The 26386-nt window shown below is 43.1% G+C and overlaps 1 protein-coding gene across 24 annotated transcripts in view; it reads right to left on the reverse strand.

Moving 5' to 3' along the window:
• The window catches only part of DLG1 (discs large MAGUK scaffold protein 1), a 428909-nt gene extending 415424 nt beyond the window's left edge, over nucleotides 1-13485 (reverse strand). For all 24 annotated transcript variants that reach the window (XM_074963286.1, XM_074963276.1, XM_074963269.1 and 21 more), the window contains exons 1-2: nucleotides 13452-13485; nucleotides 12683-12814 (exon numbers count right to left, since the gene is read on the reverse strand). In XM_074963286.1, the coding sequence (XP_074819387.1) occupies nucleotides 12683-12814; nucleotides 13452-13470 (151 nt within the window). In that variant the 5' untranslated portion in view covers nucleotides 13471-13485. The remainder of the gene's footprint in view (nucleotides 1-12682; nucleotides 12815-13451) is intronic.
• Nucleotides 13486-26386: the final 12901 nt, after the last annotated feature.

A 26386-nucleotide genomic window follows, 5' to 3' on the forward strand; every position in this document is an offset into this window, starting at 1 on the left:
TACAGACATACTTAAGGCAGGTATTTTGAAATAAATTAACAAAATAATTGAAACGGGCGTGATTATGTAGTGCTATTTTAACAAATAAAATTTGCAGAATTTTTAACTGTTTTGGCACACAATTTTTAATTTTTTGGCACAGAATGCCCCCAGGAGTAATTAATCTATAACTGATTGAATAATGCACTGCCGCAGGTTAGTTTGAGATGGCACACAAGGGACAGTGAGAAAAGTATTTCCCCAATTATCAGAACATGCATTTTCATTAAAATATACATGAAGAAAAACTGCATAACCAGATGACGGAGGAAAATGGTAGCAAAGAAAGTGTCCAGTTATGTAGTAACCCACCTAACTATGGACAATAATGACAAATGGATACAACGGAACGAACTACAGCAGAAACTCGACTATTTACTAACAACAATCTTATGAACATTTATTCAAACCATTTTTCCCTGATGAGGGGGCGGGGGGGGTGGAATTACATAAGCAATGTCAATGAAGAATTGATATCCCTTCACATTCCAGTGCCTTCAGTGCTTTAAAGCAATGCAGTGCACCATTCTACAACTTACATGCTGTATCTACGGTAGGTGTTAAATTTTATGAACTTCTTCATTTTATGAATTCCACAATCCCCCATTAGCTTGTAAAACAGGAGTTCATCGATTCATAGATTCCAAGGCCAGAAGAGACCACTGCAATCATCTAATCTGACCTCCTGTCTAACACAGGCTATAGACCTACCCTAAAGTAGTTCCTGTTTGAACTAGAGCCCATCTTTTAGAAAAAAAAAAAATCCAAACTTGATTTTAATATTACCGGAGATTGAGAATGCTCCACAACACATGGTGAGTTGTTCCAGTGGTTATACTCCATGTTAAAAATTTACACCTTATTTTCAGATTGAATTTGCCTAGCTTCAACTTCCAACAACTGGATCTGTGTTTGCTAGATTGAGGAGCCCGTTATCAAATATTTGTTCCCCACGTAAGTAAACTAATCAAGTCACCCTTTAGCCTTCTCTTTATTAAACTAAGCAGATTGAGCCTCAAGTCTTTCACTATAAGGCACGTGTTCCAACCTTTTAATCATTCTCTCTGCTCTTCTCCAACCCGTCTCCAATTTATCAACATACTACTTTAATTGTTGACACCAACAGTATTCCACTAGTGGTCGCATCACTGCCAAATACAGGGGTTATAACTTCCCTGCTCCTAGTTGAGATTCTTCTGATGATATATCCAAGGATCACATTAAGCCCTTTTGGCCACAGAATCACACCAGGACCTCACGTTCAGCTGATCAAACACCACAACCCCCAAGGCTTTTTTGGAGTCATAGAATCATAGAACTGGAAGGGGCCTCGAGAGTCCCCTGCACTCAAGGCAGGACTAAGTATTATCTAGAGGTGTTTGTCCAACCTGCTCTTAAAAATCCCCAATAATGGAGATTCTACAACCTCCCTAGGCAATTTATTCCAGTGCTTATTCACCCTGACAGTTAGGAAGTTTTTCCTAATATCCAACCTAAACCACCCTTGCTGCAATTTAAACCCATTGCTTCTTGTCCTATCCTCAGAGGTTAAGAACAACATTTTTTCTCCCTCCTCCTTGTAAAAACCTTTTATGTACTTGAAAACTGTAATCATGTCCCCTCTCAGTCTTCTCTTCTCCAGACTAAACAAACCAAATTTTTTCAATCTTCCCTCATAGATCATGTTTTCTAGACCTTTAATCATTGTTGTTGCTCCTCTCTGGCCTTTCTCCAATTTGTCCACATCTTTCCTGAAATGTGGCGCCCAGAACTGGACACACTACTCCAGTTGAGGCCTAAACAGAGCAGAGTAGAGCAGAAGAATTACTTCTCGTGTCTTGCTTACAATACTCCTGCTAATACATCCCAGAATTATGTTTGCTTTTTTTGCAACAGCATTACACTGTTGACTCATATTTAGCTTGTGATCCACTATGACCCCCAGATAGAGGGGTCCACTGCTTCCAAGGATAGAGCCCCCCATCCTGTAAGTATGGCCTACATTCTTTGTTCCTAGATGTATACACGTACATTTTAGCCATATTAAGAGGCATAATGTTTGCTTGAGAACAGTTTACCAAGCAATCCAGATCATCCTTTATCTGTGATCTGTCCTCTTCTTTATTTAATCACTTCCCAAATCTTTGAGTTGTGGGCAAATGTTATCAGTGATGATTTTATGTTCTCTTCCTAGTCATTAATAAAATAGCATAGGGCCAAGAACTAGTCCCTGTGGGACCCCATCTAGAAACACACCTATTCAATGATGATCCCCTGTTTACAATTACAATGAGACTTGAGACAAGGTAGGTGAGATAATATCTTTTACTGGACCAAATTCTTTTGAGACCTGTTAATTAGCCAGTTTAAATCCATTTAATGGAAGTCATTTTGATTTTGTTTTATTCTGGGTTTTTTTTAATCAAAATGTCATGTATCATGAAGTCAAATGCCTTGTAGAAGTCCGTCACATCAACACTATTACCTTTATCAGCTAAACTTTTAATCTCATTTTAAAAGGTATCAAAATTGACAGGATCTATTTTCCATAAACCCATGCTGACTGGCATTAATTATATTACCCTCCTTTAATTGTTTATTAATCAACTGTCATACCAGTCCTTCCATTCGTCTGTCCGGGATCAATGTCAGGCTGACAGGTCTATAATTACTTGGGTCATCCCATTTACTCTTTTTAAATATTGGCACATCATCAGCTTTCTTCCAGTCTTTCGAAACTTCAGTGTTACCAAAAAAAATCAATGTCAATGGCTCAGCTCGTTTAAAACTCTTTAGTGCAAGTTATTGAGACCTGCTGGTTAAAAAGTGTTTAAAATCTTCCTTATTTACAACTGGAATGGAAAGTCTTTCATCATGTGACATCTTTTTTCCACCAAACACAGAACAGAAATACTTACTAAACACCTCTGCTTTTTCTGCTTTACTATTGACAATTCTACCATTTCCATCTAGGCATGGACAAATACCATTGTTATGATTCTTTTTTGTTCCTAATATGCTTTTAAAAAATCCTTTTTATCCTTTACTCTGCTGGCTACAGATTTCTACTTGTATGCTTTTTTCCCCTTATCAGTTGGTATACAATTCCTAACTTCTGATTTATATTTGTTACTATCAACTTCCCTTTTCTTCCACTTTTTTTAAAATACATATTTATAGCCGACATTACTTCCTCCCTAAGCTAGGTTGATTTCTTGATTGTGGATTTTTGGGCATCAAGTAAAGAGTTATTAAGCACTTACCAAGAATCATTCACATTTTTCTGATTAAATTCTTTCTTCCAGCAGATTTGGCTCATAATTGTTTTCAGCTTTGTGGAATTAGCCCTTTTAGACAACAAAGCGCGTGTCTATACATATATAAGGTTTGGACTTTGTGTTTGCACATAACAAATGTGATCAAGTCATGATCACTTGTAGGTACACTATCGTCAATTTTTAGTTCTGTGATCAATTCCTCTCATCTGCCAAAACGAAATCTCTACCATGTTGGATGCAACATTTTCTAAGTTAGAAAATAGTCATCTATAATATACACATTTCAAGGATGTTTTAGTACTGATAGCATGTGACTACCAGCGTGTGTCATTCAGACTGAAGTCCTCCATTATAATGCAGCTTTTTTTTCCTCCACATTGTAAGTAGGTGCTTAAGGAACCAGAAGGAACCAGTGATCCTATTCCGTAGCGTGATTTGGTGGTACAGAACAGACACCAACTCTAGTACCCCATCTTGTGCTTCTACACACATAGTGAGAAATTAAAGTTAGCAAGCCACCCTCCTAACATTTACATCAATTACTGTACCAAAATTTAAATGGTTTTAAAAATATATTCGGGGGGGCGGGAGAGAGAGAACTTCCTACAATTCCTGCATATTTTCAAAATTGTTCACATAAGGGGGCCAAGTATTTTTCCTGTGTTAGTAAATGAATTATTTCACAATTTTCTTGCATTCCTCATACCCATGATATGTTTAAAAAAGGAATATTCATTCCACGTTAAATGTCTTGCTTTCTGTGTGTGTCTTTTCACTGCACTGAAAAAAGCAGAGAGCAGGTAATGTGCACTCATGACTTTTCTTGAGACTGATCACTGCTTCATAAAGACCAAAGGGTCAGTGTGTTATTTCAGAGCAGGGCAGGCAATTCAAGACATGCGTGGCATTTGCCAAGCTCTCAGCTGCTCAGGATAATGAAGAACTAGCAGACGAAGTATAAGCAGAATCACATTGGCTCTCAGAATAGTAGAAAAATTCCCAAAACCTACAAAGGTATTCAGTCAAAAGTTCTGAAGAAATTTCAGCTCTCTACTGCTCCTGCACTAATCTATCCTTTGTGCTTACCCTACCTCCTACATCCAGTTTAAAATATCTATTTAATGCAGGTGACTCAGGGAATGTTATCAACACGATAAGTGGATAAAAAGGGAAGGCAGGTGCATGAAATTAAACTCTCTGGAATATCTTTTTCAAAGCTAATTCCCCAACAAAGCTATATATTCCCATCCTTTCCCCACCACCACCCCTGTCTTTGCTATGGTCCTCTGTGTAAAAAGTGTCAATGTTAGCATTGCAAAATGGAATTGCTGTTGCTTCATGTAACCTCTTCAGTTACAGCATATCATACCTCTTTTTATAAATTTTATTTCTCGAAACTAACTAATACTGCTGTGCACACTTATGCATATATGTTTTTAATTGACAATATGTAAGGCTAAGATTTTATCATGGATATTTTTAATAAAAGTAAGGGACAGGTCAAGGGCTTCCGTGAATTTTTCTTTATTGCCCGTGACCTGTCCGTGACTTACTAAAAATATCCATGATAAAATGGGAAGGAGCTGGGCAGCTCTGGGGTGACTGGGAGCTCTGGGGCCCCCACCACCCATGGGGGCTCAGAGCTGCAGGGATCCCCCTGCTCCGACAAAATAAACCACCTCCAACGAAGGGCGGGTAGCTTTGCTGGCGGGAGATGAAGATTTTTAATCTGGATTTATCTAGCTGAATTTGGATGGAAACTGGAAATCAGTTAATGTACAAAAACAGCATTTTAAAATTGTTTTTGTTAGTTAAATAAAAGTACCTTAAATGTGCTGGTAACAAGAAAAAACAATATCAAAACAATTTTGCTTTTAAAACTATTTATTAAACAAAGTATTAACTGCAGCTAGTGAACTGACTGTTTCTGGACACATTGGGTCAGTTTTTCAAAAGTATTTAGGTGTCCAAAGATGCCGATAAGTGCCTACTACTATTTTTAAAAGTGCCTAAAAGCAGGTTAGGAACTTAACACTTAACGATTTCAATGGCTGTTAGGCACCTAACCTGCCTAGGTGCTTCTGAAAATCCCAGTAGGCATCTGCATGCATCTTTAGGCACCAAAATAAATACCTTTGAAAATCTGGCCCCATGTCCTTCAATATATTAGAACTCATAGATCTTGTTCTCTCCCACCTGTGTTTTATTCCTCGATTGGAAGAGGAAAACAAGATTTCCTGCTTTTTCAACTCCCACTTGGTTTCTCAACTTTGAATGTACTAGTCCAAATGAAGAAAATATTCTCTCTGCACCTATTAAACCAAAACCAAAAGTAATTAAGGCAAAAGCATTTCTGTGCAACAGAAACTGATATTTACATTTGGAAAAATGTAAGTATCTACCTTTGTACCATTGTAAAGACTGAAAAGAATATTGATACTTTGCAGTTCATAATATTGAGACACTTATAACACTTGAGTTGACCTCAGAAGTTCCCTCCTAGTTGTGTATATAATAAAAAAGCAGCATCCCTTTAACTCATTAAAATTTGAGGGCTCACTGATGCACCATATATTTTTATTTATTTAAATGATTTTAATAAATTATACTAAGTTTAGCCCTTAACATGGGTTTTCATAACTTCAAATTTAATTGAACAGGTTTATTTTTAAAATAAAAATAGTTTAAATTGGATTTTTATTTAAATTAGAAAAAATTGATATTCTTTAAAATCAGATTTTTAATCCACCCTTATGTGGACACAATAAATCAGGGAAGGTCAGAGAGAAGTTGGTCTTCTGGACATATCATCTATTATATCAGATATGCAACCCCAGGCGCTACATGTCCATAAGCCTCTGACTGCCAGAAGCTAGAACTAGACAACAGTGGATGGACTTGATAATTGTCCTGCTATGTTCACTCCCTCTGAAGTATTTGGTACCAGCCATTGTCGGAAGGCAGGATACTGGATTAGATGGACCATTGGTCTGACCCAGTATGGCCGTTCTTACATTATGTTCTTAGGGACCGCACTGATGGGCGTAGCTACTGAATAGATTATTATGCCAAGGGTGATGCAGCTTGTTTCCGAAACACATGCAATACCTAGATAAAATGGAGGGAGTTCAGATTCACATTTAACCCTAAACTCTGCATTTCCTTGTGTTTTTTTAATGTAAGTTTGGTAACCTAATGTCTGTCATCTTTTCTGTGTAAGGCTCACCACCGAAAAGTGCTTTGTCATTACAGGTTTCTTTGGACATGAAATTTCAGTGGAAACATTCAGTGGACAAGTTTTAGATGCCTGTGATATGCTTTTAGTATTATATATACACACATAATGACTTGTATATGAGTGCATAGCAAATATCATGGCTTTGTTAATGTGCACTTATGGTATATAACTATCCCTTTCCTATTGTATTATAAACACGTTCTCTTTGCATACAATGTATGAATGTTAGTGAATGGCATAATACTCAGTGAATGACTTACAAAGATAAAAAGTAAGAATCTAAATAAATGGATGTTCAACTGTAAAATTATTTAAATATATGCATACACGTGTCGTGTATCCTCCTGGTTAGCAAAAAGATGTGCTAACTTTAGCGTTAAAGCTATATTTGGTTGTAAATCAACATGTTTTAATGATTATACCAACTAACAGAATGACCCTTTCCTGAAGAAAATGACTAAAAAGTACAAATGCAAACCAAGTTTAACATCGTTTATACCAAGGTTTCCTGCTTGCTGATTAAAACTGATGATTTACATTAGCTTGATTTTAAAATCATTCCACCCAGGGTTACACCAACCTTACTGTTATTTCAGCTATAGATTTGAGATTTATAATGGACTTAGAATAGCAGGCACGCCCTGGAGTTATTTTTTCAGTCATCTAGTCAGTATACTAACACAGTGTAGAATAAATTAGGTCCTGATCCTGCAAAAGCAGCATCCACAAGGCATATCTTATGCCAGTAGTTTTCAAACTTTTTTTCTGGGGACCAAGTTGAAGAAAATTGTTGATGCCCGCAACCCAACGGATCTGGGGATGAGGGGTTTGGGGGGGGGGGCCCTCAGGGCTGGGACAGAGGGTTGGGGTGCAGGGGTGAGGGCTGTGGGGTAGGGCTGGGAATAGGGGTTCAGGGTGTGGGAGGGGGCTCTGAGCTGGGGTAGGGGCTTGGGGTATGGAAGGGGGTCAGGACTCTGGGCTGGGGCTGAGAGATTCGGGTGCAGGAGGGGCTCCAGGTTTGGGGGGTGCTCAGGGCTGGGGCCGGGGTGCGGGAGAGGGGCAGGGCTCTGGGCTGGGGATGAGGGAGGTTTGGGATGCAGGAGGGTCTCTGGGTTGGGGGGGGGGCCCTCAGGGCTGGGGCAGAGGGTTGGAGTATGGGAGGGGGTCAGCGCTCTGGGCTGGGGGTGCAGTCTCTGGGGTGGGGCCAGGGATGAGGGGTTTGAGGTGCAGGAAGGGGTTCCAGGTTTGGGGTAGCTCAGGGCTGGGGCAGGGGATTGGGGCATGGACTTACCTCCAGTGGCTCCCGGTCAGCGGTGCAATCGGGGTGCACCGCGGACCACACCGCTCCCTGGAAGTGGCCAGCAGCAGGTCTGGCTCCTTGGTGGAGGCAAGCAAGTGGCTCCGTGCCACTCTCACCCACAGGCGCCGGCCAATAGGAGTGCAGAGCCAGTGCTCGGGGTGTTGGCAGCGCGCGGCGATCCGTGGCACCCCTGCCAAGAAGCTGGACCCACTGCTGGCCGCTTCCAGGGCACAGCACGGTGTCGGAAACGGTAGACACTAGCCTGCCTTAGCTGGGCAGCACCACCAACGGGACTTTTAATGTCCCAGTCGGCGGTGCTGAACAGAGCAAGACAACCCAGCGCCTTACTTGCTGCAACCCAGTAGTGGGTCATGACCCAAGGTTTGAAAAACACTGCCTTATGCCCATGCCAAGTCCAAGTGAAGTTGGTGGGCTTCTGCCTGGGCATAAGGGCCCACCTATGTGGATTCCAGATGCAGATGTAGTAGCTGAACTTTCAACAACTAAAAATGTTTTCTCTGAAGGTGAAGAATTAAAAAGAAAATATATTTAACTCAGTCTACACGTTCTTAGCTACAAAATGACTTAAAATTGCTGTATTACTTTGCTTGGAGTCAGAGAACAAAACTGATGCAAAAAAAAAAAAAAAAAAGAAGAGGCAACAGAGCCAGCTCTCTACTGCCATGGTATAGAAAGAGCACTCAAGTTCCACTTTGCTTTACATCTGTGCTGATGAAAAAGGAAAGGAGCACTTCTGGAATCCACTCGCAGGAGAATGGACAATTCCGTAAATAGAAAACTGTCTCCTACAGTTATAAACGAGTAGCATTTTCAGAAGACCATTTCCATTAAGTAGTCTTGCTAAAGCAGAAATGCCATTAAACAAAACAAACAGGTTTTGGTTATAAAAAAAATGATTTTCTCTCAGTTTATAAGCAGAAATCATTCTCTCTTTTTCCTGATAGCATCAGACCAGTTATGTAAATATACACAAATTCTTCCCTCTAGCCTTCCATCTGATTAAGATCAGATGGACATCAAATTTTTAATCAAACTAAGGTTAACAAATCCTATCCCTTCTCCCTCTATCACTTAATAAACTGAACCGCGACAACAGAACTACTCAGAGTAGCTAAAAAAGGCTATTCTAAATACAACTAGGAAAACACAAACTAAGAGAAGTTACTTATATTGAGAAAAGCTAATCCGTTATGAATGTCAATTTAAACTACACCATTCATTTTCAAACTGACATTAAGGTCACTATATTTGTATTAATTTAATGTTATCAGAATCCACTGCGGAAAGGTAGGTCTAACTGGATTGATTTCTGGGAAATGGCAATTAAAGCAAGTCTAACTAAAAGCATTTCACAGAACTCTCTAAACTGGAGATAAACATGTGCTTAACTACCTCACTGTTTAATCTGGAAGTCTTCAGTAAAACATTCACTCCTGGAAATACAGTTTTCACCGGATTCCATATGCAGTCTGCCTTTTGGAATCTTCACAATGGCTAAAGACATCTCCAAATTCAGGGGGATGGCTCATTCACACCCCTGAGTGACAGAAGTTATACCAACGTAAGTGGTAGTGTAGACATAGCCTTAGAGGTATTAATGTACTGCAGGATCAATCTGCATGAGAAAATTTACAATAAAAACTCTCCAGAAAGGAAAAACTGAAGGTCCATTCCACCGCCACAGACAGCAATCTTTATCTTTACAATCAAAATGGCTAAAGTTTGTTTGCTAAATTAAAAAAACATTTAAAAATGAGACTGCATTAAAATTCATAGAACATTCTTAGAGGCATGAATTTCCTCATCTGTGGATCTGGATTGCATCCCATAAAAACAATGAAATGCCAAGTGAAGAATGACAAACTATTTCTCTCTCACCTGTTGTGGAACAGGCAGTTCCTGAACCACTGTATGTGCTACAATGCCTTCACACAAAGGGATGTGGGGTGAGCCTATTAACTCAATTACTTTTACAGTAGTGGAGAAAGGAGGAATGCTAGAACTATACAGAATCATCATTCCAAAGACACTACATTGAAATATTTTTAATGAATGAGAAAAACAGATATCATAGAACTGGAAGGGACCTCGAGAGGTCATCTAGTCCGGTACCCTGCACTCATGGCAGGACTAAGTATTATCTAGACCAGTGGTGGGCAACCTGCGGCCTGTCAGGGTAATCCGCTGGCGGGCCGCGAGACAGTGTTTACATTGATTGTCCGCAGGCAAGGCCGCCCGCAGCCCCCAGTGGCCACGGTTCACCATTCCCAGCCAATTTATTCCAGTGCTTAATCACCCTAACAGTTAGCAAGTTTTTTCTAATGTCCAATGTAAACCTCCCTTGCTGCAATTTAACCCCATTGCTTCTTGTCCTATCCTCAGAGCTTAACAACAACAATTTTTCTCCCTCCTCCTTGTAAAATCCTTTTATGTACTTGAAAACTGTAATCATGTCCCCTCTCAGTCTTCTCTTTTCCAGACTAAACAAACCCAATTTTTTCTATCTTCCCTCATAGGTCATGTTTTCGAGACCTTTAATCATTTTTGTTACTCCTCTGGCCTTTCTCCAATTTGTCCACATCTTTTCTGAAATGTGGAGCCCAGAACTGGACACAATACTCCAGCTGAGGCCTAATCAGCACGGAATAGAGCGGAAGAATTACTTCTCATGTCTTGCTTACAACACTCCTGCTAATACACCCCAGAATGATGTTCGCTTTTAGTTTTTTTGCAACAGTGTTACACTGTTGACTCATATTTAGCTTATGGCCTACTATGACCCCCAGACCCCTTTCCCCAGTACTCCTTCCTAAACAGTCATTTCCCATTTGTATGTGTGCAACTGATTGTTCCTTCCTAAATGGAGTACTTTGCATTTGTTCTTATTGAATTTCATCCTATTTATTTCAGACCATTTCTCCAGTTTGTCCAGATCATTTTGAATTTTAATCCTATCCTCCAAAGCACTTGCACCCCTCCCAGCTTGGTATCGTCCGCAAACTTTGTAAGTGTATTCTCTATGCAATTATCTGAATCACTGATACATTTGAGCTGACAATCTGTGCACCATGTTGTATGCAGTGTAGTTATAGCCGTGTCAGACCCAGGTTGTCTCTCTCACCAACAGACAAAGTTGGTCCAATAAAAGATATTACCTCACCCACTTTGTCTCTCTAACTTGTGCACCAAGCAGTTTCACCAAATTTGATCTGAACAGGACTAGCTATAAAGCCCTGCAAAGTGATTCATAAAAGCAACATTGACAGACACCTTACTATAAATGCTACACGCTGTCTGGTTAGTGCCACTTGCAGCAACACATCCTTGCTTCCTCCCCTTGCAAATAGAAGACAGTGCATGTTACTTCTCCTTTATATAATGTAACATCAGATCCAGATTAAAGTTTTACAAGTTACAACAAAGCTGATAAGACTGCTTTCCTACTTAACATGTCGATAGTGTGAGAGCATAAATGAAAAAAAGCACCATGGTTCACAAGCTACAGTATCAAAGGCCAACAACTGCCATGCAAGAGACCAGAGTTTAGGTCAGAAGTGGCCAACCTGTGGCTCCGGAGCCTCATGCTGCTCTTCAGAGGTTAATGTGCGGCTCCTTAGACTCTGGGGCTGGAACTACAGGCGCCAACTTTCCAAGGTGCCCGGGGGTGCTCACTGCTCAACCCCTGGCTCTGCCACAGGTCCTGCCCCCACTCCACCCCTTCCTGCTTCCTCCCCTGAGCCTGCCATGCCCTCACTCCTCCCCCTCTCCCCCCAGAGCCTCCTGCACACCACGAAACAAGCTGATCAGGAGGGAGCAGGAGGCGCTGGGAGCAGGGCAGGGGGAGCTGATGAGGGGCTGCTGATGTATTACTGTGGCTCTCTGGCAATATACACTGGTAAATACTAGCTCCTTCTCAGGATCAAGCTGGCCACCCCTGGTTTAGGTCTTAAGAACCAAAGCAGACAGCAATCAACTGTGTTGTCCTATACTGCTGTGAATCTCTGATCAGTTGCAAGGAGTGGCATTGAATGGTTTTGAGCCAGATTCAGCTGCTTTGGCCTGAGGGAAAGTCATTACATCTCTGAGTGAGAGCAGTTAGAAAAAACAATTTCTTGTTTGCTGGAGAGAGGGATCAAAAGGTAGAATTCTATTTTAGGGACTTCCAGTGGGAAAAAGAATTGTAAGTCTACTAGCCAATACGAAGTCTTCCAACTAAAATACTACAGAAAAGAAGTGCAAAAGGGGGGAAGCACTACTTAGTGCATAACCCCAAATGCCTTAGGTGTAAAGCTTCAGAAGTTTGACCCACAAATTAACCCTGGTACATGTGTCCCTCAAAGCTTGGCTTAGCCTTTCACCACAAGATTGCCAGTCAGTTGGGTGCAGTCTAAGAGAAGTACAAGAAAAAGGTCTGAACTGTTCTGATTCAGAAATGTAAACTTGTGTTTGTAGAGAGCTTCTGAAATGGAAGTAAGCAATGAAGATGAGGTCATTGTCGCGAGCTTTTCTTTAATGTGACAAACTCAAAGCAAGACTAGGGTTTGTCAGAGGAAAAGGAGCAGGGGAAAAAACAAGTACATGCATGCTTTTAAAGAAAACGCTGAAAACACAGTTCTGCTTATTCTGATTGCCCCTACGTTTCTACAACAGAACCTTGGTAATTTAAATCTTTTATATTTAAATCTGTTACATCAAGAGTCACACAAAGTATAATACCCTTTTATAAGCTGTCCATCCTACCATTACGTATATCTAAGGCTGTGAGCAAAAACTGGAATGAGTGTATGAAAAAGTTTTGACATCTACCTATCAAAGCCTGGAAAAGGTTGCTCTGGAAGATATTAATGACACGCTCTATGGAGTTTCTCAGCTGTCTGTCCTCACTTTGGCTCAATTTGGAGCGGTATTCCTCCAGGAGGCGCAGAGCTCGCTGGGTATCTGCAAAAAAAATAAAACAAAAAATTAAAACTAAACACCACCATAACATAAGGGGAAAACGATCAGAACTGCACCAACTTTAGTCCATACAGCAGTTCTTTATATCACACCCTCAATTAACCCAACTTAAATAACTGCCAAGTTCGTCAGAAGTTCTTTATTACCGGTTTATAAATTGCACAAGTAAATGTGTTTTTTCCAACAAGGCAGAAGATTTTTCTAAAGCAGGTTTTTTTTATGAAAGGATTACGTTGCCCACGTGCACATCTGATAGAACTATCCAGCTGCCTACTCCTTAGCTGGCTCAGCGGGTCCCAGGGTTTCAGGAGCAAGCTGCACAGCTTCACACTTTAGCGGCACGAAGGGGGGTGCAGATTTCCGCTTGGCGGACACGCATCTCCCCAGGACAAACACAGGGCAGGCTCTGTGTTACGGGAAAGAAAACGGCTGGAAGCGGAACCCCTGGCGCGCTCAGCCAACGCTCGCGTGAGCGGGGAAACGAAGAGCGGCACAGCCGCCTACAGGGGCGGCGGGCGCAACAGCGGCTCGGGCGCCCCGAGCGCGGGGACTCGCGCGGCGGCGCCGAGAGAAAGTTCGCGGGGGGCAGCTCCGCCGCGCGGGGGCAGCGGGGCCTCACCTTGCTTCCGGACGGGCATGGTGCTCCCCGGCCGCCGCCGAAGCCGAAGGGACGCCCGGGAGCGAGGCACGGCCGGACCCCGGCCGCTCGGCTCGGGCAGAGCGCGCGCGGCCGCCGCCCTCCCCGACTTGGCGCGGGGCAAGGACCGGCCGCCGGAGCCGCCCGGTCCCGCCGGAGCCTTTCCCCGCACTCGCGGGCGGGCGGGCGGGACGAGACCAGACCCCGGGGCTCCGGAGCGCAGCCGGGACGGGGCAGCCCGCTCGGAGCTGCGGCGGCGGCTACCCGCTGGGAGGCCCCGCGGGGCGAAGCGGGCCCGAGACTCCCTCAGGGCGGCGCGGCGGGGGCTGCTCTCGCGCGCGCTCCCTCCCACCGCCGCCTCGCCCCGCTGGAAATTCCAAACTTTCCAGCCAAGATGGCGGCCTGGAGGCTGTGGAGACGCTCGCAGCCGCCACGTGACCGGGCCCGGCGGCCGCCCAATCAGGAGTCAGCTCGGCTCGGGGCTGGCACCTCAAGGGGGGGGCAAGGTGAGTGCGCCCCGCCGGCTTAAAGGGGCCGCGCCCGCCCCCCGCGCTCCAGTCTTCGCAGAGGCGCAGGAATGCGCCCCCCCCCCGCCGCCGCCCGGCTGCCGCGTGTGGCGGGGCAGGGCGGCGGCCCCGCAAAGCCCCGGCCACCGTGAGCCGAGCAACAGGTGCGGGGCCGCCGCCCCCTGCAGCGCCTGTTCCGCGCGGTGCGGGGCCGCGGTGCGAGCCGTTCCTCGGCCGCCGTTCCGGGCGCGGCGGGGTCATACGGTGCCGGGTCTGCGGGGTAGCCGCCCGCGCTCGCACGCGCCCTGTGCCTTCGCCGAGCGGTCGATACCCGTTCAGTCGTGGTGCACGAAGTGCTGGAGGCTGCTGGCCGCCTGTCACCACCCACACACAATAAAAGCCTATCATAAGGAATTTCCTAAAGAGACACTCAGGAGTGTAGACATTAAGGACCATAAACGTGTATTTGTGCTGTCGTATTGGAAAATCTCAGCAACTCCCTCCCAAGAGCATGCAGTGTCTCAGCTGATGCAGCCTACCCAGGAGAAGCAGGAACTAGTGGGTGAAAACAGCATGTGGCCCTAAAGCACTTAGATGCATAGATTTTTCATGCCAGAGGGGACCATTATGATCCTCTAGTCTAACCTCCTCTATAAGGTTTCAGAGTAGCAGCCGTGTTAGTTTGTATTCGCAAAAAGAAAAGGAGGACTTGTGGCACCTTAGAGACTAACCAATTTATCTGAGCATAAGCTTTCGTGAGCTACAGCTCACTTCATCTGATGAAGTGAGCTCAAATAAATTGGTTAGTCTCCAAGGTGCCACAAGTACTCCTTTTCTCCTCTATAAGGCAAACCAGAGAATTCCACCAATCCTTTAATCAAGACATAACTTCTCGGTGAGCTACAATCTCTCTTTTAGAAACACATCCAATGGCTTGAAGGGATAACAAATCTATCACATTGGTAGGTAAATTGTCCCAATGGTTAATCACTGTCACTGTTAAAAATCGAGAGCCCTTTTTCTACTCTGAATTTGTCGACCTTCAACTGCTTGGCATAGGATCTTATGATTTTGTCTGCCAATTTAAAGAGTCCTCCACTATCAGAAATCTTCTCCTTTTATACCATAATCAAATCACCTCTAAACCTTGGATAAAATAAATAAACTGAACTTCTTTAGTCTTCCTCTGTAAGTCAAACTTTCCAGACTTCAGATCATTCTTGTACCTTTTTTTTCTGAATCCTTTCTAGTTTTTCAACGTCCTTTCACAGTGTGGACATCAGAAATGGACACAGTATTCTAGAAATGGTCTCACCAATGATGTACAGAGATGAAATATCACATGATAGAAAAACCATGACCATCAGACAGAATACAAAATGAAGTTGACTTCCAACCTCCTGTGAAAATTTAGCAACTGCTCTGTAGGTCTTCACATTAATAATCTATTACATAAATACAAAATAGGAAACAACTGTCTAGGAAGGAGTACTACAGAAAAGAATCTAGGAGACAGTGGATCACCAACTAAATATGAATCAACAATGCAATACTGTTGCAAAAAAAGGCAAACATCATCCTGGGATGTATTAGCGGGAGTGTTGTAAGCAAGACATGAAGTAATTCTTCCACTCTACTCAGCACTGGTAAGTCCTCAACTGGAATATTGTGTCCAGTTCTGGGCACCACACTTTGGGAAAGATGTGGACAAATTGGAGAAAATCTAGAAGAGAGTAACAAAAATGATTAAAGGTCTAGAATACATGACCTACTAAGAAAGTATGAAAAAAATTGGGTGTGTTTAGTCTGGAGAAGAGAAGACTGAGGGGGGACATGACAACAGTCTTCAAGTATGTAAAAGGTAGTTATAAAGAGGAAAGTGATAAATTTTTCTCCTTAACCACTGAGCACAGGACAAGAAGTAAGACTGCAATCATTTAACATTTGCCCACACTTGCTACCCAGGAGTATCTAAGGTACTGCACCCATTCCAGAGGTTTTCAAATTATGGCCCAGGGAGCATTTGTTTGTGGTGTGTGGAGAGCTGGTTGGTCAAATGGTTCTGGCTGCTCCTCATTATCTCTGGCTTATAAATAGCAGTAAAAGATGCTAAAAATACATTAGTTTCCTAATATAACTTTATCATATAAGCATTTTTCAGTATTTGCCAAGGTGATGTTATATAATCAGACATGGGAAGAGGTTGTGACAGATATGGAAATTTCCTGCAATATTCTTGAAAGACTGTATTGTATTAAGTGTATGTATTATTGTGGGTTGGGAGTGTATGTAACCTTTCTAGGGGGGAGATGTGACAGATACTGCAATGGGGTCCATTGTTTTAAATGAATGGTTTATGTATGATCTTGTTCTATGCGATGGCGGAGGGCTACCACAGCTCTTCCAGGAACTAAAAACACCAGGTGGTGACTGAGGTAAATCAGGCAGGTTGTAACTGCTTTCCCGTCACCCCACATAGAGGTATCAGCTTCTGGAGATGCTTGTATGTATTAAATCAAACTGGATTCTCCAGAGACCAACGGACAAAGAAAGGACTTTTGGATAAATAGCCTGAGTTTAAACTGACTCAGGGCTTTCGTTCTGCCCAAGGCAGGGAGCCCAGTCCTTGCAGAAGGATTGGAAGGACTGACAGCTATCAGAGCGCAATGTTGGAGTTGGGGGTGACTCTGGTAAGCTTTTTAACATGTGTTTCGCATGTGTGTTTTATTGTTTTTAATATGTTGCTCTGTAGTACTTACACATTAAGAATAAATGTAATTGCTTAAAAAGAGCCGTATGGTAATTTATAACGGCAGGACATTACGCTGTTAATAGCCTCTGGAGAGAAAGCAAAGTGCAATGCTGGCCTTTTAGGCAGACTGGCTTACTATAGATAACACAGGTTTCAGATTAAAGAAAAGGAGTACTTGTGGCACCTTAGAGACTAACCAATTTATCTGAGCATAAGCTTTCATGAGCTACAGCTCACTTCATCGGATGCATACTGTGGAAAATACAGAAGATGTTTTTATACACACAGACCATGAAAAAATGGGTGTTTATCACTACAAAAGGTTTTCTCTCCCCCCCCACCCCACTCTCCTGCTGGTAATAGCTTATCTAAAGTGATCACTCTCCTTACAATGTGTATGATAATCAAGGTGGGCCATTTCCAGCACAAATCCAGGTTTTCTTCCCCCCCCCCCCCCCCCCATTGGTAATAGCTTATCTAAAGTGATCAATCTCCTTACAATGTGTTGATTATCATACACATTGTAAGGAGAGTGATCTCTTTAGATAAGCTATTACCAACAGGAGAGTGGGTTTGGGGGTGCGGAGAAAACCTGGATTTGTGCTGGAAATGGCCCACCTTGATTATCATACACATTGTAAGGAGAGTGATCACTTTAGATAAGCTGTTACCAGCAGGAGAGTGGGGTGGGGGGAGAGAAAACCTTTTGTAGTGATGAACACCCATTTTTTCATGGTCTGTGTGTATAAAAACATCTTCTGTGTTTTCCACAGTATGCATCCGATGAAGTGAGCTGTAGCTCACGAAAGCTTATGCTCAAATAAATTGTTTAGTCTCTAAGGTGCCACAAGTACTCCTTTTCTTTTATAGATAACACAGAGTGGGCAGGAGACAGTGCAGCTGGTGAAAACCCTGGTCATGAGGGAAAGAGATGCAGGTCTCTGCCCAAGAGAGGTGATGGCTGAGGAGCAGGGAACCTGCAGTAAGTGCTGTTGGTGGACCAGGATGGAGGAATGTAGATGCAGTTGCCCTGAACTGTGACAGAGAGAACCTGCCCAATTGTGAATGGGAAGGCAGGTGGCCTGAGTGATAGTGAATGCTGGGAAGTACTCATGAGACAATATCCATTTTATAATGTGTTTTGTGCTAAAGAAGCTTAGGAATCATTGTCCCTTTCTAAGCATAAGCAATAACTATGGCTTCTCAGATACCAGTGTCTGGTAACTGTGCAAATGTTGACTTCTTAATGGTGATCACTGTTTGATTATTGAAACTGAAATAACTTTTTAAACCTAATTCACCTTCATTATGTTTGGCTTTTGTTAATTTTTGCAGTTCACAAAGCTTGTGTAAGCAAAATGCACTGGTCAGTTTCACATTTATTTTTAATCACTTTCACTTTCTGGCTCTCATGCATGAGCACAATCGTGTAATTCTTGGGTTGGAAAAATTATGGGGGAATTCAGGAAGGATGTTGATATATTTGAGAGGGTTCAGAGAAAGGTCATGAGAATGATTAAAGGATTGGGAAATATGCTTTACAGTCAACAACTCAAGAATCTTCAACTGTTTAGGTCAGTGGTTCTCAACCTATTTACCATTGTGGGCAGCATATGCAGCGCTCTGTGTGTTATGTGGGCCACATCCACACAACGTATATATAACCTGTATGGCCCTGAGGAGGTCACATGGGCTGCATATGAACACCAGAGTTACGAACTGACTGGTCAACCACACACCTCAGTTGGAACCAGACGTACACAATCAGGCAGCAGCAGAGACCAAAAAAAAAAAAAATACAGTACCATACTGTGTTAAACATAAACTACTAAAAAAATAAAGGGAAAGTTTAACAAAAAAGATTTGACAAGGTAAGGAAACTGTTTCTGTGCTTGTTTCATTTAAATTAAGATGGTTAAAAGCAGCATTTTTCTTCCCTACTAAACTTTCAAAGCTGTATTAAATCAATGTTCAGTTTTAAACTTTTGAAAGAACCATAATGCTTTGTTCAGTCACAGACATTTCCGAGTTATGAACAACCTCCATTCCCAAGGTGTTCATAACTCTAAGGTTCTACTGTACCTGGGGAACAGAAATGTTATAATACAGGGCTCTTCAATGTAGCAGACAAAGGTATAACATGATCCAATGGCTAGAAGTTGAAGCTAGATAAAAATTTCACCTTATTTCCAGTCTGAATTTAACAGTGAGGGTAATTAACCATTGGAACAATTTAGCAAAGATCATGTTGGATTTTCCATCACTGGCAATTTTTAAATCAAATTTGGATATTTTTCTGAAAGATCTGCTCTAGGAATTATTTTGGGAACGTTCTGTGACCTGTGTTATACAGGAAGTCAGACTAAAAGATGATCACATTGGTCCTTTCTGGTCTTGAACTCTATGAAGATATGATATGGGAGGAACATGCATACAGGAAGGGGAAGAGCAGATGCTGCTGAGTAGTGCTATGGGGGAAAAAATCAATGATGGAGCCAACATGAAGGATCAACAAGCCAGGAAGCAATTATTCAAACCTTATTGCACCTGAGAGAGTATTGTTAAGTTCCCAGCATTTCTATTTCAGCTATAGGAATAAACTATTAGGGTAAAGTTATTCCAGGATTCCGAGGAGTAATTGGCACATGAAGAGAAAATCTTCATGAAAGGAAGAGTGAAATTTTATTAGCATGTTTGGGGTGAGATTCTGTGCTGTGCCTCTTAGAGGCACAGTGCAGAATTCAGTATGGGGGAGAGGGGATCAGGTGGATTTAACTAAGCCACGCCTTTGTAACCTCCCAGTTCTGGGTTGTTCCAGGGGTTGAAGAGGCTGTAATTTAGACACCCTTGGGGGCTTGTCTGACTTATGGCACCTCCCAGGGCAAGAATTTCTGCGGTGCTGCAACCCCACCTCTGACACAGCCTCTCATCCCAGGCCCCCACACTATGCCAGGCCTTGCAAGCAGCTCTTAATGAGGCCTTATAGCAGGGGTGGGCAAACTTTTTGCCCCAAGGGCTACATCTGGGAATAGAAATTGTATGGTGGGCCATGAATGCTCACAAAATTGGGGTTGGGGTGCCTGAGGGTGTGAGGGCTCTGGTTGGGGGTGCAGGCTCTGGGGTGGAGCCAGAAATGAGGCATTCAGGGTGAGGGAGGGGGCTCTGGTCTGGAGCAGGGGAGTGGGGTGCAGGGGGGGAGGGGGTGATGGCTCCAGCTGGGGGTGTGGGCTCTGGGGTGGGCTGGGGATGAGAAGTTTGGAATGTAGGAGGGTGCTCTGGGCTGGGACCAGGGGTTCGGAGGGTGGGAAGGGGATCAGAGCAGAGGGTTGGGGTGCAGGAAGGGGTGCAGGTTCTGGGGTGGGGCTGGGGATGAGGGGTTTGGGGTGCAGGAGGGTGCTCAGGTCTGGGATCGAGGGGTTCGGACGTTGGGAGGGGGGATCAGGGCAGGGGCAGGGGGGTGGGGCGTGGGGAGAGGCTCAGGGGTGCAGGCTCTGGGAGGTGCTTACCTCAAGCGGCTCCCGGAAGCAGCGGCATGTCCCTTCTTCAGCTCCTACGCAGAGGAGGCCATTGGAGCACAGCCATGCCGCTGCTTCCGGGAGCCGGGTGGAGTGGCACCCGACCCTGCTCCCCAGCTGGAACGCCGGACAGGAGCCATGCCATGGCTTCTGGGAGCCACATGGAGCGGACCCCAACCCTGCGCCCTGGCCGGAGCACTGGAGTGGGGCCATGCGGCTGCTTCTGGGAGCCGCATGGAGCGGCCCCAGACCGCGCTCCCCAGCTGAAGCTCGAGGGCCAGCTTAAAATGGCTGGCGGGCTGAATTCAGCCCGTGGGCCGTAGTTTGCCCACCCCTGCGTTATAGCTATCCTCCATGGTCCCTGAGCTAGTTAACAAGATACAGTTGCTGCTTTCCAAAATACAGTCCCCCATTCTATAAGACTGGTCTACATTCTTTGTATCCAGACGTATTACCTTACATTTGGCTGTATTAAAACAGATTTTGCTTCAATGGGACCAGGTTCCGAAACAATCCAGATCACTCTGTATGACTGCCCTTCCTCATCATTAATTACCACTCCACCAATCTTTGTGTCATCTGCAAATTTTATCAGCAGTGATTTTATATTTACTAGATGATCACTGACAAAAATAGTGAATAATGTTGAGCTTAGTATCACTAGAAACATCCCCCATTTGATTATGATTTTCTATGGACAAGTACTTTTTGAGACCTGTCAGTTAGCTTGATCTTAATCCATTTACTGTTTGCTTTACTGATATTGTATAGTGCCGGCTTTTTAATTGGAATGCTATGCGGCACTAAGTCAAGTGCCTTACAAAAATCTGAGTATATTACATTTACGCAATTATCTTTATCAACCAAATTTGTAATCTCATGAAAAAAGTATATCAGATTTGTTTGTCAAGACCTATTTTCTATTATTATATTCCTATCTGTTAACTCTATATTAATTGAATCTCATATCAGCTTTTCCATTATTTTGCCTGGGATTGTTTCCTGGGTTATCCTGCATGCCCTTTTTGAATATGGACAGAACATTAGCACTCTTACAGTCTTCTGGAATTTCCATGGTATTCCAAGATTTAGTAAAAATTAACACCCATGAGCCAGACATCACTTCAACCAGCTCTTTGAGACTCTTGGATGCAAGTTACCTGGGCCGGCTACTTTAAAAATGCTTATCCCTAGTAGATGCTGTTCAGCATCCTACTTAGTTACTAACGGACTGAGAAGTTAATCATCCTCATGGATATGAATACATCATCCTGCTTCCTTACAGTACAGTACAAAAATATTTTTGAGCCCTTGAGCCTCATCTGCATTAACAAATTTACCATCGCTATCTAGTAATGGGCCTATTAGATGGTTAGGAATTCTTTTATTCTGGATATACTTAAAATCCATCTTGTTTTCTCTGCCCATGCCTGCTATGGAGTTTTCCCTAATGCCTATAGCTTCCCTTATCAACTTTCTACACTTCATAACTTCTAATTGATATTGATTGATATCTATTTCCCCTTTTTTTAAATGATTTATTTTTATATATAATTTATTTCTAATTGCTGCCTTCACTTCCCAACTGAACCAGGATGGGCTTTTAGCCAATATTACCCTCTTTTTCAATTGCAAAATCATGGCTTTATAGCGATCTAATAAACTCCTCTTAAAGAATGCCCAATTTTCATTCACATTTTTTGGTCTAAATTTTTCCTCCCAAAGAGATTCACTCAGTTTTTCTCTGCTTTCGGAAAATAGCCCTGTTGATGCATTTACTAGTTGGGACTGTCCTCTGTTTGCCCATAACAAATGTAATCAAATCCTGAACACTGGTCCGAGGGCCACCAACTTCCAATCTAGGCATCAATTAATCTTCATCCATTGGAGAAAATTAATTCAATTTAATGGGGGATTTTGATATTTCAAAATTTAGCTCTGTTCCAATTGGAAACAAAACCTAAACATTTCTTAATTCTCCACAAAAGGGAATAGAGTCCCAGCTTTCAGGCAGGCTGACTGGCAAGTTGACCTGGAGGTGAGACTCTGGAAGTCCTGGAGTCACTGGCCCTGGAGTAGTCTGTATGGTGGGCTGCTGATCCTGGAAATCCAGGCTGCCAATGAACTAGACAGGTAAGCTGGCAGGAACCTGATTGGCAGGCAAGATTTGGAGCGCTACCTAAATTCTATCAAAACTTTGACAAAACTGGAACATATCCATGAAACAGTCCGATTTTGCAAAATCACAAAATTCTGACTAACCAAATTTTTCCAACCAGCTCTAATAATAAGTTCCAAAATAATGTTACCTTGTGTAGGTGTCACGGAGTCCCTGGGCGTTGCTCTGGAACTGCTCCCTACGAAGCCAGTCAGGACTCTGGGGAAGTCTCCTCTCTGGGAGCAGCCTGTCTGCAGGGCAAAAAGCTCACACAGCTTCCACCTTCCTGGGTCTGACCTTGGAGCATTCAGCATCCTCTGCCCCTCCGTGTGCTTCCCACAGCGAGTACGCCCAGGCGGGGTCCTGGGGAAGCCAGAGGGTCCTGCCCCCCAACTCCGCAGTCAGACATGACTCTCAGCCAGCCAGTAAAACAGAGGTTTATTAGACGACAGGAACATGGTCTAACACAGAGCTTGTAGGTGCAGAGAACAGGACCCCTCAGCCAGGCCCATTTTTGGGGGCAGTGAGCCAGACAACCCCGTCTGCACTTCACTCCATGTCCCCAGCCAGACCCAAACTGAAACTCTCTCCAGCCCCTCCTCTTCTGGACTTTGTCCCTTTCCCGGGCCAGGAGGTCACCTGATTCCTTTGTTCTCCAACCCTTTAGCTCTCACCTTGCAGTGGGGGAAGGGCCCAGGCCATCAGTTGCCAGAAAACAGGGTGTCAACCATTCTCTGTGTCCAGACCCCTGCACACACCTGCCCTCTAGGGCTCTGCAATGATCATACACCCTTATCCCACCACCTAGATACTTAAGAACTGCATAGGGGAAACTGAGGCACACCCACACTATTCAGAGGAAACATTAAGAACAGTCCCGCTTCGTCACAGTATGTGCCATATCTTTTGTATTAGAAAATCATATATAATTTTTAGAAACTCTAATGATTTTTACTACTGACTCATGAAACCTCCAGCATATGTCTCCCCAAAATGAAGTCCCCCATTAGAACACAATTTTTCTTTCCACATATTGCTTTAGGAGCAACTTATCCTGTTCTCTGGTTTGATTCAGTGGTCTCTAACAGGCCATGTGACATTCCCCAGCATATAATCTGGTTGAACAGCTATGTCCTCTCAAGCCTCCAATCTGAGGTGCCTTTCACACTGCTTTGCCTGTTCACACACAGCCTCTATCATACAAAAATCACTCCCAGCTGAATTATATGAGTGCTGTAGCAGTCATTCCTGAATTATATTGCAGAGCAACACCAGCAAATTCTCAGTCCCAGACTTGTCCCCAGAAATGTGCATCTTGTACTGCCCAGTACACTACTGGACAATACAAGCTCACAGAAAGTCCATCAGTTCATTAACGGAAATTGATATACACAAACCCTGTTATCTCAAATGAAGGTTTCCAAACACTTCAATCCAAACACACTGGCTTAGGTAAAATAGTAAAACAAGTTTATTAACTACAGAAAGATAGATCTTGCATGATTACAAGTAATGAGGCATAAAGTCAGAATTGGTTTCAAAGAAATAAAAGTAGAACACGAACTAATGCCTACCTTAACAAGCTAAGTGATTTTAAAGCAAAAGGTTTCTCTCACCATAAGCTTACAGTAGTGTGGCTGGATTTCTTCCCAGCCAGGACCCCTTCCCCAGGTCAATGATGCTCCTTTTGTCTTTCAAACGTTGTTGATGCCATGAGTGGTTCAGACAGAGATATGCCTTAGGGGAGGATCTATAAATAGAGATTCTCTATGTCCTAGTAAGGAGAAGAGGATGGAAGATGATAAAATACAGGTAGGATCTGATGAGAAACAGTCAAACGAAAAAAAGTCAAAAAAAGTTACATCAGGTAATGGCAGATAGCTAAAAAGTGACAAATTTTTAAAGTCTTGTATACCAATGCTAAAAGTCTAAATAATAAGATGAGAGAACTACAGTGCCTCATATAAAATTAGGATATTGATATAATAGGCATCACAGACATTTCTTGGAATGAGGATAATCAATGGGACACAGTAATACCAGGGTACAAAATATATCGGAAGGACAGAACATGTCGTGCTGGTGGGGGAGGGGCACTATGTGTGAAAGAAAGCGTAGAATCAAATGAAGTAAAAATCTTAAATGAACCAAACTGTAACATAGAATCTGTATGGATAGTAATTCCATGCTCGAATAATAAGAATATAGCATTAGTGATGTATTACCGACTACCTGACCAGGATGGTGATAGTGACAGTGAAATGCTCAGGGAGATTAGAGAGGCTATTAAAATAAAAAGATCAGTAATAATGGAGGATTTCAGCTATCCCCATATTGACTGGGTACGTGTCACCTCAGGATAGGATGCAGAGATAAAGTTTCTTGACACCTTAAATGAACACAAGAGGAGAGGCAATTCTTGATTTAATCTTAAGTGGAGCACAGGATCAGGTCCAAGAGGTGAATATAGCTGGACCGCTTGGTAATAGTGATCATAATATAATTAAATTTAACATCCCTGTGGTGGGGGAAACACCACAGCAGCCCAACATTGTAGCATTTAATTTCAGAAAGGTGAACTACACAAAAATGAGGGGGTTAGTTAAATAGAAATTAAAAGGTACAGCGCCAAAAGTGAAATCCCTGCAAGGTTCATGGAAGACTCCATAATAGAGGCTCAACTTAAATGTATACCCCAAATTAAAAAACATAGTAATAGAACCAAAAAAGTGCCACCATGACTAAACAACAAAGTAAAAGAAGCAGTGACAGGCAAAAAAGGCATCCTTTTTAAAAGTGGAAGTTAAATCCTATTCAGGAACATAGAAAGGAGCATAAACTCTGGCAAATTAAGTGTAAAATTATAATTAGGAAGGCCAAAAAAGAATTTGAAGACCAGTTAGCCAGAGACTCTAAAAGTAATAGCAAAAAAATGTTTTAACTACATCAGGAGCAGGAAGCCTGCTAAACATCCAGTGGGTCCACTGGATGATCGAGACGCTAAAGGAGCACTCAAGGACGATAAGGCCATTGCAGAGAAACTAAACAAATTCTTTGTATCAGTCTCCATGACTGAGGATATTAGGGAGATTCCAAACCTGAGCCATTCTTTTTAGGTGACAAATCTGAGCAACTGTCCTAGATTGAAGTGTGATTAGAGGAGGTTTTGGAACAAATTGATAAACTAAACAGTAATAAGTCACCAGGACTGGATGGTATTCACCCAAGAGTTCTGAAGGAACTCAAATGTGAAATTGCAGGACTACTTACAGTAGTCTGTAACCTATCATTTAAATCAGCTTCTGTACCAAATGACTGGAGGATAGCTAATGTGACGCCAATTTTGTAAAAGGGCTCCAGAGTTGATCCCGACAATTACAGGCTGGTAAGTCTGACTTCAGTACCAGGCAAACTGGTTGAAATGATAGTAAAGAACAAAATTGTCAGACACATAGATGAACATAATTAGTTGGGGAAGAGTCAACATGGTTTTTGTAAAGGGAAATCGTACCTCACCAATCTATTAGAATTCTTTGAAAGGGTCAGCAAGCATATGGAGAAGGGGGATCCAGTGGATATAGTATACTTAGACTTTCAGAAAGCCTTTGACAAGGTCCCTTGCCAAAGGCTCTTAAGCAAAGTAAGCTACCACACAATAACAGGGAAGGTCTTCTTATGGATTGTGTGACAAAGTTCCTCCTCTACCTTGGTGGGTCTTGCGCTTATTGGTGGATTTGCTCGCTTTGGAGCTTCACGGCAACCCTCAGTGTGGCCGTTTTCATGAACCCACAGTCCTGTGTCTGGCCAGGAGTTGGGAGGTTTGGGGGGAACCTGGGCCCGCCCTCTACTCCGGGTTCCAGCCCAGGGCCCTGTGGAATGCAGCTGTCTAGAGTGCCTCCTGGAACAGCTGTGCGACAGTCTGTATAATAATTCAAAGGCTAATATATCTGCCTTCTATTACTCTCCTGTAGCCATCTGGCCCAACC

This window comes from Natator depressus, chromosome 9 (assembly GCF_965152275.1).
Source record: "Natator depressus isolate rNatDep1 chromosome 9, rNatDep2.hap1, whole genome shotgun sequence".
NCBI classification, from domain to species: domain Eukaryota; kingdom Metazoa; phylum Chordata; order Testudines; family Cheloniidae; genus Natator; species Natator depressus.